The sequence below is a fragment of the Pan troglodytes genome, chromosome 21, assembly GCF_028858775.2.
Source record: "Pan troglodytes isolate AG18354 chromosome 21, NHGRI_mPanTro3-v2.0_pri, whole genome shotgun sequence".
NCBI lineage: Eukaryota > Metazoa > Chordata > Mammalia > Primates > Hominidae > Pan > Pan troglodytes.
The window spans coordinates 60,266,571-60,280,591 of record NC_072419.2 but is presented as its reverse complement, the minus strand read 5'-3'; the positions used below and the strand labels follow the sequence as shown (position 1 = coordinate 60,280,591).

The window sequence follows — 14,021 nt, the reverse complement described above, 5'->3', positions numbered from 1 at the left end:
TCAGTGACATTATCATGATTTTAGGAAGTGTGATACTCTCCATTTCCCCATGGGTTTGTCACCTGGAAAAGAAAACGAGAAATCCAAGCAAATTCAAGGATAAAACTATTTTGCTATTTTAAAAAAAAGGTTACCAATTCTGGTTAATTCTGGGGCTTTATTTCTCTACATCTCTATGATCCTTCTTATAAAAAGAATTTTCTCAGTTCAAAAAGTAGGGAAGTCTGAAATCAGTAAATGAAATACATTTAGTGTCAGCTTTTGCTGAATTGGAACCATTTTTCTCGGCCTAATGGCATGTGATGTCTCAGAATCAAACTTTTTCATGTGGCCACCACTGTTTGGTGACAACTTTAGACACAAAACAGAGCATTCCTTTAGAATGCCTTTGCCATGCCCCAAAATGCTCCCCTCCCTCCTCAGGTTTCCCCAGTGCCCACCCTTTCTGTAAGGCAGCTGAAGTATTAGCAAGCAGCATGCATGATTCATAAGCTCTACCATTCATTCATTGTTTTTGGTTCTTGGTGTAGTGTTTACATCTTACTAACATCTCCTCTCTCCCACACCCAATGTGAAAACAAGACGAAAATTTATTAAGAAGGTAAGGTCATTTGACATACAATCTCCAAATTGAATCCACTAGAATTTCATGGGTAGGGCCACCAGGTAAAATATAGAGGACTCAGTTAAATTCAAATTTTTGATAAACAAGAAATAACTTTTTAATTTAAATATAAGTATGTCCCATGCAATATTTGGGACATGCTTATGCTAGAAAATTATTATTTGCTGATCTTAAGTTAATATTTAATGGAATATCTTATATTCTTATTCTCATGTGCTAAATCTGGCAACCCTATTCATGAGATTGCCTCTGAAAACACAATTAAAATTTTTGTAGTCTCCTATGTAACGCAAACAAAGAATATCCAGTTGGTTGATGCTGGCAGAACTCCATCTGGGGGACTTCTTTGGGAAGGCAGGAGAGTGGTGGGCAGGAATGAAAAGACTAATGGTGTTCTGACTGGTACTCTACAACCCAGTGAGCAGGGGTGGGTGGCTGGAAATATGGCATGACAGGATCTTGTGTGGGTGTCTCTCTCTGGTCCCTGTCATAGACTGTAATTATTAATTGAATGACTGATTGTCTATTTTGTGCCAGAAGCTAGGCCTGATGGGAATTGGGGACGTAATCATGACCAAGGCTTTCTTGGTCTTAGGATATGATGATGACCAAGACTCTAGCAAAAGAGATACATATTCAACAAACAACTACACAAATAAATTAGAATTATATAGTTACTATAACTGTAGTAGGGTCGTGCCCTTGTAATGTTTTTCAAGGGTTTCTGGATATCCTCCCAATACAAAGAGAAAAAAAAATTGGTCACTTCCCTATGAAACTGATCAGTATAGATGTGTTTCCCAATCTTTATCTCAGTATCAACCCTCACCATGATACTTTTTTAGACTATTTTTTGCTGTAATCACCCTTCCCTCCACGAAATTTTAATGTAACAAATATTCTTTATACCTGTTAATGCACTGTAATTCTTTAGGGGAGCCACGGACCATGTTAATATCTAATTTGGCCTAACCCTTCTCCCAAGAACAAAGGCAATATTATTTTTTGTTGTATATTGCCCTTGTTGAGAATGGTGGTATAGATTTCCCTCACTGATGGGTGGAATAGCCCAGGGAGCAGGAAACCTTGATTCATTGGAAACAGTGTAGTATGGAGTCACTATTAATGCTTGGGTTTGGGGATCAGACTCCCTGGATTCAGCTGTCAGCTCTGCCCCCTCATTAGTGTAACTGTGGGCAAGTTACTTAGCCACCAAGCAACTAAATTTCCCTGTCTGTGAAATTGGCATAAAAATTAGTGTCTTCCTGTAAGTTGTAGCATTTGATAGTACCATTGGGAAATTACAGCTAACAGTAATTTATTGGATATTTCAAAACAGCTAGAAGAGAAAAATTGTAAGTTTCCAACACAAAGAAAGGATAAGAGTTTGAGGTGATGGAAATTCCAGTTACCCTGGTTTAATCATTGCACTTTGTATACAGGCATCAAAATATCACATGGACCCCCCGAAAATATGTAAAACTATGATTCATCAATTTTAAAATACAAAAAATAATAGTTCCTCATAGGACTTTTGTCAGGACATTCAGGTGCTTAAAACAGTGTCTGTCACTGTTACCTTTTATTCTTGTCATCAAATAAAAGTTTAAAGTTGGAAATTATGTCTTCAAGATGCAACAGTGGTCCAGGGAGACTAAGCAGAGAGAGAAAGGGTGGTGGCTGAGCGGTGAAAACGGCCAAGTATGTAATGCATTAGGTAAACTGGAGCTGTCCCAGGGAAATTCTGGCACTCCAGGACCTGGGAACCTTGTTTTTTGTAACCTCTATGTGATTCTGAGTAAGTGGGCTAAATGCACATCAAAGGGAACCCTTGAGCCAGAAAAATAACACAGCATTTAGAAAAGGTACAAAGCCAAGCCACAGAAGTTACACCAAAATAGCGTGGGGCCATGGAGCCGCCCTTCTAATGACTTTGGCAGATTGATGATTGGCTTAAAGCAACCAGAGCCCTTTCTTAGAGATGGGGATGAGGTCAGCCCCAACCCCTGGATTCTTGGTCTAAAATGCACCACTGGGCAAATGGAGATTCTCCCAGGAAAGCAGAAGGAGAGGGTGTTGCTGAAGTAGCCACGCTTGGCCACTCTTTGCTCCGATACTTGCCAAAGGACCTTAGGGCAGTTGTTCCCTGTGCGTGGAAAACTCTCTTCTTCCCTTCTCTGGTTAATTTTCAGTCACCCTTCAGATCAAAGCACAACCATCCTTTTCTCAGTGAAGTCTTCCCTGATTTTCATGAGTGGATCAAACTCCTTGATTTAGCTTTTTATGAGATTGAGAGGAATAGCCTCAAATCCCCTCCCCACTCAGTAGCACTTATTACAGTTGAAATTTTACATTTATTTGTGGAATTATTTACTGTCATCCTCTCCTTGAGGACATGTAACCCCAGCACTTAGTACATATCATGGCTCATAGAAGACACTCAAAGTGGATTTTAAATGAATTAATGAATAATACTTTCTCTTATTTTCTGAAAAAGAAAACAAGCTACTTAGCATGTGTGTGTTAGGAGGAGGGGTACTTACCCTTTAACCAGTCCCCTTTAATTTAATTACCGTTTAGAGCTAAAATAGCACCAGGTGCTCAAGAGCATTTGGGACGTTTGTAATGCAGAATCTTATGAGCTCAGCCTTTTTGACTTCACTGTCTATAAAATGCAAAGGTTATTGTAAATTCCAACATTTTGCCATTTTGTATACTTTTAAATGGAACTGGAGCTATTCCAGTATCAACTATCACAAAATTCATTTCCAGACGTCAGTTCTTTATCTTAACTTGAACTTAGAATCTGCTCAATGGATGACTCCTTCTTAGTATTAAAAATTTCAGCAAAGAAGATGTTGTGTCTTGCATCAAATAGTAAAATTCATGTTATTTGCAAACATCCTTTGGAGAAGCAATGTGCTCCCTGGGAAGAGCTCTAGACAGGAGCCAGAAGTTCAGACTTGAGGCCAGGTTGTGCCCTTGTTCAGCATTGGGCAGATCATTGGCCTCAGTTTCCCCATCTATGAAAATTCATGCATTGGATCAGATGGGCTTTAAGACTCTTTCCAGGATCAAAAAATACTGTCAAAGTTTCTGAATTTGTCCATATTCTATATTTTTTTTGAGATGGTGTCTTGTTCTGTTGCCTAGGCTGGAGTACAGTGGCACGATCATGGCTCACTGCAGCCTCCTGGACTCAAGCAATCCTCCTGCCTCAGCCTCCAAGTAGCTGGGACCACAGGTGCAAGCCACCATGCCCAGCTAATTTTTTATTATTTGTAGAGATAGGGTTTCACCGTGTTGCCCAGGCTGGTCTTGAACTCCCGACCTCAAGAAATCTTCCCACGTTGGCCTCCCAAAGTGCTGGGATTACAAGTGTTGGGCCACCACACCTGGCCCATACCCCATTTTTATTGCAATATATTTTTTCTTTTAGTCAGAAAATTTAGTCAAGGATATTACATCCCTGGGAATTTAAAGGGATTGAGTCACAAGTATCCAGAGCAAAAAAAATCATAAAATGAAGATGTTTAGGATTAAGAGGTTAGGTCAGATGAACCTGATGTTAAAATTATGAGTACCAATATTCACTCATGTCAAGATAAATTCTGACTATAATTCTCCCAACTCTTCCTTTATCTCATGACTCAGTGGGTGGCAGAGCGTAGAAATTCACACCCCCTTGCTGAAGAAATCAGATGTCCTGGAATTGGACTTCAGTGCAGCTGCTCAGAGAGAGAGATAGAAGGAGAGAAAGGAGATACGGACAGAGGGAGAGAGAAAAAGACAGAGGGAAGGAGGCGGAGGAAGGGAAGAAGGGAAGGAAGAGAGAGGAAGAGAGGAAATAAAGAGCAAATGGATAACATTTCAAGAACTTTTAATTGTGGAGTGTAGGGGCTGCACCTAAAAGTGAAGAAATAGGGTTTGTGGACACTCTTCCAATTCAAAATCCCTTCACCAAGTTCCAGCCTAGTTGCCTTTTACTAACTTTATAGCCTAACTCAGTCATCCCCAAAGTGGAGTATGGAGAAAAATTTCAGAAGTTCTATATTTAATTTAACTCTCCTTTAATTTCTAATTTTGATTAGTAAAATGATGCATGTTTATAATATATACATAAATAAGTATGCATGTATTGAAGGTGGAAATTCAAAATGTTTTTACTGATGGGAACTTGATTGAAACCATTTGGAGACCAGTGGCCTAAATAAGAACTCCATATTCTAACAGCAAAGGGTCTCTTACCACCACCTTGATTCCTAATGAGTTACTTACATAAACATAATTAATAATGCTTCTATGTTTATTTTTTGAAAGAAAAATATCTTAACTTTTTCTGAGATTTTAACACAAGTCCACATTCACCGTAAAAATTTTTAAAATACAGAAAAATATAAAGAAGAAAATTAACATTATGTATAACCTCAGCCCATGTTTATTAAAAAGAGATCTTCCATTTTTAAAATTTTGAGACCATTTTGAATGTTTTCCCTCCATTTTTTTAACTCTTTAGGGTGCTGAAAAGTCACCCACCACTTCAGCTGACCTTAAGTCAGACAAAGCCAACTTTACATCCCAGGAGACCCAAGGGGCTGGCAAGAATTCCAAAGGATGCAACCCATCGGGGCACACACAGTCCGTGACAACCCCTGAACCTGCGAAGGAGGGAACCAAGGAGAAATCAGGACCCACCTCTCTGCCTCTGGGCAAACTGTTTTGGAAAAAGGTAAATCTGATTTTCAAGCGTTAGAGAGTCGTCCGGGCGGGGATGACTCCAGAACTTATTTCTATTGGGCTAACTGTTGTACTCAACAATGTATGGAAGGTGTTTCTTCGTCTTCAAAATGACTCGGCTTCCCATTGAGTAGAAGCCTTCTAATGTGTTCCTAGGAAAAATGAAACGCCTGTCATGTTATAAACATGTGTTTCGTGGGGAAGAAAAGGAAATGAACAAGTAGAATTTTTCACTCTTTGAGTGACTTCATTTCATGACAGAGGGTTGTGGTATTTCATGATTTCATTTTCCTTCTGAAATGGTTTAAAACCCTGACTTCTTCCTGGTCTCTTTGAGCACTCTTACTCTGGCAAGATGAACCACCTAGGGGCTCTCTGTCTTCACTCCTCCCCAGCCAGACCGAATCATTCATTATCAGCCACTAGGTCTCCACTATCCTTTTAGAAACCTAGGGTGTCCATCAGTTCACCACCAGGGTAGGCACACACTGTGCTCTATGACAGGAAAAGTCAAACCACTGTCTGATTTTGTTCCCATATGAGGTCTGAGTGGTGCAAGGACAGGGGGAGTGGGGCTGAGTTATTCTAGATCTATTCCTTAATTATCATTGCTGAGCAAGCCCCAGCTGCTACACATGTGCAGAGCTTTTGTCTGTTTTAAATTTGGCCAAAAGATGAGCAAGAAGTTGGAGATGAGGGTGTGGGTGGAATTCATAGAGCTGGAAAAATCTAACTTCAGAATTTCATCAAAACATCTATCGCACTTGGCACACCATGCAAAGCAGATGATGAATGCAGATGCCACTGTGGTGTCAGCTTTACTCCGTCGTCCAGAATCCAGCTGGATGCGGGGCCCCTTGCCTGTTTGCTTCCTGTCATACAGAAACCTTCCTTCCAGGTTCTTCCCAGAACACAGTCTTCACTATTTCATAAAAACTTTGGATGATGTCAGCTGACACATTCTGTTGTAATCCTTTTTCTTCATCACCCACCATTACTTATCTTAAAATATCTTTTACCAGCAATATAATAGAAGAAACAATTTCCAAGTGAGGTATATGTGTATATTGGAGACAAGAGAGAAGACTTAAGCGGCCCATATCTGAATAATTTTAGTTAAATAATTACCATGTATTCATATGCATATTCAAGGTGTCTTAGGAAAAATAGAGTTAGCACATTCAATTTGAGATTAACGTATGTTTTGCTCAAGGTTAAATAAGCATATTTTGTTTAAAAAGGAATCTAATAAAAAGGACAGTGTTACATAAATAATGGTTCTGATAGTAGATAAATAATGGTAAATTTGGGTCCTCCAAGAAGCAGACACCAAGACAGAATTGACGTGCAAGAGATTTATTGGAGGAAGCCATCTGTGAAGGAGAAGTAGGAGTGGCAGAGCTAGGCACAGAGAGCCTTCAGACTACAGAGAGTCCTGACCATCTAGCAAGAAAGACAGAGAAGGAAGGAGAAGTGGGTGGAGAAAGCCTCAAACTGAAGGTGGTGCTAAGAAAGTCCTGACCAAGCCAATGGAGAATCGTAGAGTACAGATTGCCTGTTCCAGAGGCCCACACTGGACCGGAATGAATGGCCCAGTACTCCTGTCGTGCCCAGTCATTGGTAGGAGCCCCCAGGGAGAGGAGCAGAAGCTGAAGCCATGACAGGTGGGGCTGTCTTTCTTGCAGGAATCTGAGCAGCACACTTCCATGGCTGCTACAGATGATACAATATGGCAAAAACCACATAGGTGGTGTGCCAGTGGCTGAAGTTTGAGAAACACTGATGTAAAAGCTAAAAGTTTGAAATCAGACAGATCTGACTTTGAGTCTCAGTTTGTCTCTATGAGCTTTCGTTTCCTCACTTGTAAGATGCAAATGATAATAGTACCTATGTCATACAAATGAATACAAATGAAGTAAGGATTAAGTGAAATAATGATGGTAAAACCTCCAACACTGGACCTAGTACAAAAGTGCCCGCTGAACAGTGTTACCTCTCATCTATTTCCTCCGTGCTCAGGAGGGTTGAAGAACTAACCATGCCGACGTCTTTATCTTTCTATACTGTCCAGTTTGAGAAAGCTGCTAAACTATTGCCTCAAGTGCTTATTTAATGTTTGGAATCTACAAGAGATACAATGGTTCTTCTTTGAAGTTCAAGCTATTCCTTTGAAAAACAATGTCAGGACAACTTGACATTCATCTCCCTAATGATAGAATTTCATTTATTTCAGTCTCACTGTCTTTTGAGCCACTATTTAGCTTTATTTAGTATATCATTAAAAATATGAAGTTAAAAGAAATCAAAAACCAAATCCCCTGTGTCTCTCCTTCTTGCACCCAATCAGAAGAAAAGGCTCTTCGTCAAAGTTTTACTTATTCAACAATATTTTAATTACTTTATTTGTGCTAAGTTGTTTTGTGCTAAATAGTTTGTGCTAAATACTAGGCATTGAAAAAGTAGCAGTAAACAAATGTCTGCCCTTTCCTAGCTTATATTCTTGTAAGAAAGCTTATATTCTGGTAGAAAGCAAAATGAGGACCTTTGTTTGCTTTTCTTTAAATTACAAAGACTATGATTATAAAATCACCCTTGTAAATTTTTGAAGAGTTTTGAAAAATGCAAAGGGAAATTCTAGGAAATTCTTACATTTTCTTATATTTTCACTGATAACTAACCTAACCTCTCTTTCTTCTCTCATTTTTAGTTGAAAAGCTTTCAAACATATTGATTTTAAAGTTTATAAGCCTGTAGTTACAGACAGCAGAAATGAATTTTTCCCAGAACAGGCTATGGATATGAAAGTATAAGTTGTTTTGATTTATAGTCTTTATTGCTAGAGTAGTTATTATTATAAAATAAAAAAATACCTTTAAGGAAACCAATTTCAAATTATGTTGTACTTTCCAAAAACATGTTTAAAATGCAGTTAACTGGAGTAAATATGCCATTTATTGTTCTGAGTAAATTGGATTCTCACTTGCTCTGTGACCTTACATAAGTTATTTACACTATTTGAGTTTCTTTTCTTCATTTGTTGAATAAGAGGATTGGGATACACAGTCTTGATAATTCTTGTGTATGGCAAGGCTTACACAACAGAATCAGAAAGGTTGAGCTGTGTATCCCCGGACAAATTGGTTGACCACTCAAAGACCCTCATTTCTAATCTGTAAAATAAGGACTGTGTTTTTCTCACAGTGTTGTTATAAGAAACCAATAATTGTACATATAAAGCACCTAATATATAGTATGTGCTCAGTGAATGATGTCATCATTTCTTCAAGTATGAACAATCAGTGGTCATGACTAAACACCCACGTGTGGCTTCTGGTGTTAACACCACCTAAGTGCAAAACAAGTATAAAATTCATTTGCTAGCATCAAAAGATTTGAAATCCATTTGGAGGAACATGATACACACACACACACACACACATGCACGCACATGTATTTGTAATTAATAATTGATGTATTTGGAATATCTTCAAAATATCCCTTTTCTGCTTTCCTTTGGGGGAGACAAAGAGTGGAGTGGGAAAATAATGTGCACTCTGAAGCCACAGAGACATTATCAAATCTCAGTTCTGACAGTTACTGACTGTTTAAATTTTAGTGGAGCACTTAAACTCTTGAGCCTCAGTTTCTTCAGTTATAAAATTGGCCAATGACATCTATCTTTCGTGTTTATTGGGAGGATCGAGTAAAAAAAAAAAAAAAGAACGCCAAATGACTGATATTCACTGAATTATAACCTGATTCTGAAACAATGAAATTTGCAATTTAGTATTACTCTGTGGAGTACAGGTAACAAATGCTACGGTTGTTTAGAAAAGGGAGCAATCAGTGTACGTCAAAATAGACTTAAGAACTTAAAAAATTTATCTGAATCATTTGGGTGATTTGTTTCAAATACAGATTTTAACACCTTCCCATGGGGATTCTGGTTAAGAAAGTCTGGGCATATGTCTGGACAATTATGGAAGCACTTGAAAGATGGGCTGACCAATCTGGGCTTAATAGAAAATGTCTTAGGGCTACTGTGAAGTTAATGGGCTCAGAAGAGCTGTCACATGATCAAAATGATGCTTTTAGAAGACTCACTAGGAACAGGGCAAATGCTGGCTTAAGTGTTACCATGTGAAAGTCTTTTAAAGAAACCTTAAGAATTGAATTTGCTCTTTAAAGGAGAGGAAACTCTGTTATTCTAGTTTCTATGGATAAGTTATCTGCTGTTTAGCTCCCCATTCTTAGCAATATAAATGTCCAAACAGGATCCCGTAGATTTTAAACTAGATTTTTTATTGTCACTGTTAATGAGGCTGGACCTCAACTGTGGATCATCCACCACAACATACTCATTGGCAGTAGAAAATAATGAATTGAAAAATGATATTCCTGGTTCCCTAGCTCCAGGCTTCCTGTTATATAGAGAACATACAGAAAGAAGGGAGAAGTTGCCTTCATTTGTCTTTATGTATGAGCATGGAAACCATGCCCAATACAAATACAAGTTAAATGTGAGACCCAGGCTTGGCTCAAAGATGCTCAAAGAGGATGCTATAATACATCAGTCAGCTTTCAAGGAGAGTAGAGACACACCTCAAGCCCCAAAGGCAGATGTGATGTTTGAGTAAAAGCAACAGTTTATTAGATGTTCCAATAGAGACCTAGAAATTAAAGAAGATTGGTTTCCATTTGAATACTAGCTTGGAATACAACATAAAGCACTTAACCCACTGCCTGACAATAATAGCCTAAGAGTGGCCCTATAATGTGGGTTGTCATCACTATTATCTCTATTAGCATTACTATTTTTTTCAGCTCTGTGCAATTGCATCTAATGCATGCTAAGAAGCTGGAGGAATGCAAGCCGACCAAGAATATTTATTAAGGAACAAAACATATTGCAAGGAGCTGTCTTCGGGAAGCCCTCTGGAATCTGGCCTCAGCCCTGTTTATTCAAAATTTTTATCAGTTAACTTGGACAACGACCAAGTTAAAAGAACATTTATCAAGTTTACAAGCTGGGTGGGTTCACTAATGCAGTCCAAAATATAAACAATATGAATCTCAAAATAACGGCACAACGGGCTGAGGTTAGTATGACCTAGAATTTTTGGTTTTCAAAGGTCAACATAACACTGGGTCATCAAGATTTTAACTGAGACCCACATTGTCCCCTACACCATTCCAACTCTGGAACCTAATATAACCTATTAGTTAGCAGTGTTAAAAATGTCTGTTTATAAGGGGTTCCGTAAAAAACATACATCTGGCCCAAGCAGACTTAAGAACATTTCCAAAGCAACATAGAATTACTCAAGAAAAATTCTAAATAGGTCTAGTAGATCTAGCCAGTGTCATTTCTTCCCAGCATTTATAAAAATTGCTGCTGCTAATTGAAAATATACCATGTGCAGGTAGTGTGCTAAGTGCTTTCCATAAACAAAATCAATATCAGCAATTTTCATAGAATGCTGAACATACATGAATCCATGCCCACACAAATCCCATCCAGATAGTTCTAGGAATCCAAGATAGGTGATCATGAATCAGCCTGGGCTGCCATATGTCCCTACTGGGTGGTCAGCCCCAAGCCACACCACTGCCACCACCACAGCCACCAAGGAGATGATCTGTGCCAATTTATCCCACTCATCACTGCTGTTGGGACTCCCAAGCCCACGAGAGTTCACCTGTCTCTTGCGAGGCAGCAGGCAGAAAACCTTTTCCTTCCATGTTGTGCTTAGCTCTGGAAGGAGAATCCCGCTGCAGCTGCTTGGACCCCAGAGTGGCCCCATTTGGCAAGACCCACCGTAGGCATCCATACAGCCCTTTTTCTCCCCAGTAGACAGCCAGTTCAAGAGTAGCTGAGCTGGAATGAGTTGTTCTACCAGCCACCAGCACCCTACCCAGAACCACTATTTCTCACAAGCCCTGGAGGTTGCTGACTCTGGAGTTCTTATTGCTCCTGGTAAATTCTCTTGCTAGGGTCCATTTCTTGAAACCTTTATTTTTGCTCTACTTCAATACATTCTGGCTTGTAGAAAAGCCTATAGACAACTGTACCTGAATTCCAGACATGGTTTGAGTTGTTCCTGCCCCTCCCCCATAAACATACCTTCCAGGATCTCCAACTCCCATGTAAATGAGGGTCTTCATGTAAGTACCAAGAGGAACCATGTGGGTTTGACTCCAGCCACCAGGCTTCAGTGAGTCACAGCTGTGCTTCAGCCATGATTTTCCCTACACAGGCCTTATCTTATTTTTTCCTTAAAACAACGCTATGATCAGTAGATAGTCTAACAGTCAGCCTTTGGGTAAGTGAAGTGAGGTGCAGAGAAGTGTGATTAATTTGCTCAAGATCGCATAGCTGAAACACTGAATTTGTACCTGATTCCACAGTGTATGGTACTCTAGACTTGGGTTCTGAGCAGATTTTCTTTTACATGTGTCAAACACTAAAGGGGGATCAGAACCTGCCCTCTTATTATCCATTTTTGAATTCTTATTTTAACTGGATATTTCAACAACCACTAACAGAAGGCTACACTTGCAGGCCAGTGTTCAAATGTACAAGAATAGTTCAAAATTATTTAGAATGACTCTTGGACACAATCTGAGAAGCGTTTAATCCTTTACATAGTGCATTTATCTCCTGTTTTCATTCTACTCCAATTCTCCTGGTGACATTAAGAAGTCTCTTCTTGATATTCACAGGCATTTATTACTGTACAAACACCTGCTGATCTCTTTTTTAAAGAAAGACTTAAAAACAATTAGAACTTACTGCATGTTTTTTATCAATTGTACTTTTTAATACGTACTACTATTTACAGCAAGGATGTTGATATGACATTTGCTGTAATGATAAGGCATTTCTTTTAAAATATATTTAATTTTAAAAGTAAAATATATTTAAGTAAAAAATATTAAGTAAAAATATATTTAAGTAAAAAGAGAAGAGAGTCAGTTTAAAGAAAAACATCAACTGAATAGAGGTGGTACATGGACAGGTCAAGAATTAGAACACGGTTTTTTGTTCTTGCGATAGTTGACTGAGAATGATGATTTCCAATTTCATCCATGTCCCTACAAAGGATGTGAACTCATCATTTTTTATGGCTGCATAGTATTCCACAAAAAACCAAACACTGCATATTCTCACTCATAGGTGGGAATTGAACAATGAGAACACATGGACACAGGAAGGGGAACATCACACTCTGGGGACTGTTGTGGGGTGGGGGGAGTGGGGAGGGATGGCATTGGGAGATATACCTAATGCTAGATGACGAGTTAGTGGGTGCAGCACAGCAGCATGGCACATGTATACATATGTAACTAACCTGCACATTGTGCACATGTACCCTAAAACTTAAAGTATAATAATAATAAATAAATAAATTTAAAAAAGAATTAGAACATGGTATGAAAATCATTGAAGTTTGAGAGATGCTCAACTGGATTATTTCCCAAAATGAGGGCTTTGCTAAGTAGTCTGACTTTAAAATATAAAATAGCAATTCCTTTTGAAAAAGACAATATTTATAATGCCAGATTTAAAACATCAGAAAGATGTGGAGGTCTGAAACCATAATGAAGATTTAAAAAATCTATTCAGAAGCAGCCCCTTCTATTCCTCACCATCATCTACATTGGTGATGGAATCTACTCCAAGTTCCTAGTTGCTTCTGAAATATAGTGAGCAATGAACAGCCAGAAACTTTCTAGACACAGGCAATCAAAGATAAAAACTAGTCTTGTTGCAATAAACTAGGACAGGAAAAAGGGTATGAAAACCTAGAAGTGCTGTTCTTAAATAATGCAAGGGTTTTCTCAGTCTAATATAAACAGTATAATGATTCCTGAAACTTTTGTGGGCTGGCCTTGAGGAGGTCTGGCTTTAAAGATACCATTTGGTTCATTACGTGTTCATGGTATTAACCAGCGTCTGACTAATCTCAGAGAAAAGGGGGTGCAGTTTCAAGAAAGTATCTGATATGGTTTGGCTGTGTCCCCACCCAAATCTCATCTCAAATTGTAATCCCCATAATCCCCAGGTGTCAAAGGAGGGACCTGATAGGAGGTGATTGGATCACGGGGGAAGTTTCCCCCATGCTGTTCTCTTGATATCAAGTGAGTTTTCACAAGATCTGATGGCTTTATAAGGGGCTCTTCTCCCTTCACTCTCTCTTGCCTGCCACCATGTAAGATGTGCCTGTTTCCCCTTCCACCATGATTGTAAGTTTCCTGAGTCCTCCCCAGCCATGTGGAACTGTGAGTCCATTATGCCTCTTTCCTTTATAAATTACCCAGTCTCAGGTATGTCTTTATAGCAGTGTAAAACGGATTAATACAGTAACACTACTGCTAATTTCTTCTGAACACATTACAATTTCCTGATAATCAGAAGCTTTCAGAAATTCAGCAATCTCTTTTAGGAACATTTTTGTGCCCAGAGAAACTTCACTGTGGGAAGAAGATAACTAGAAATAAATTATGCAATCTGAAGATCTCATCTAGAGAGAATAAGTCTGTGTGTGAAGAAAGGAATTCACACGATTGCCGAAAAAATGTGTTTCTGACCCTTGAAGTCATCATAGCAGGGGAAAATTTGGCTTTTAGATGTAAAATAAATGCATTAAAACCATTT

General features: G+C 38.8%; 1 protein-coding gene across 7 annotated transcripts in view; it reads left to right on the top strand.

The window, feature by feature from the left end:
* Nucleotides 1-14,021, top strand: part of BCAS1 (brain enriched myelin associated protein 1) — a 127,165-nt gene that overhangs the window by 80,001 nt on the left and 33,143 nt on the right. For all 7 annotated transcript variants that reach the window (XM_009437431.4, XM_054674843.2, XM_054674841.2 and 4 more), the window contains exon 8: nt 5,142-5,354. In XM_009437431.4, coding sequence (XP_009435706.3) covers nt 5,142-5,354 — 213 coding nt within the window. The remainder of the gene's footprint in view (nt 1-5,141; nt 5,355-14,021) is intronic.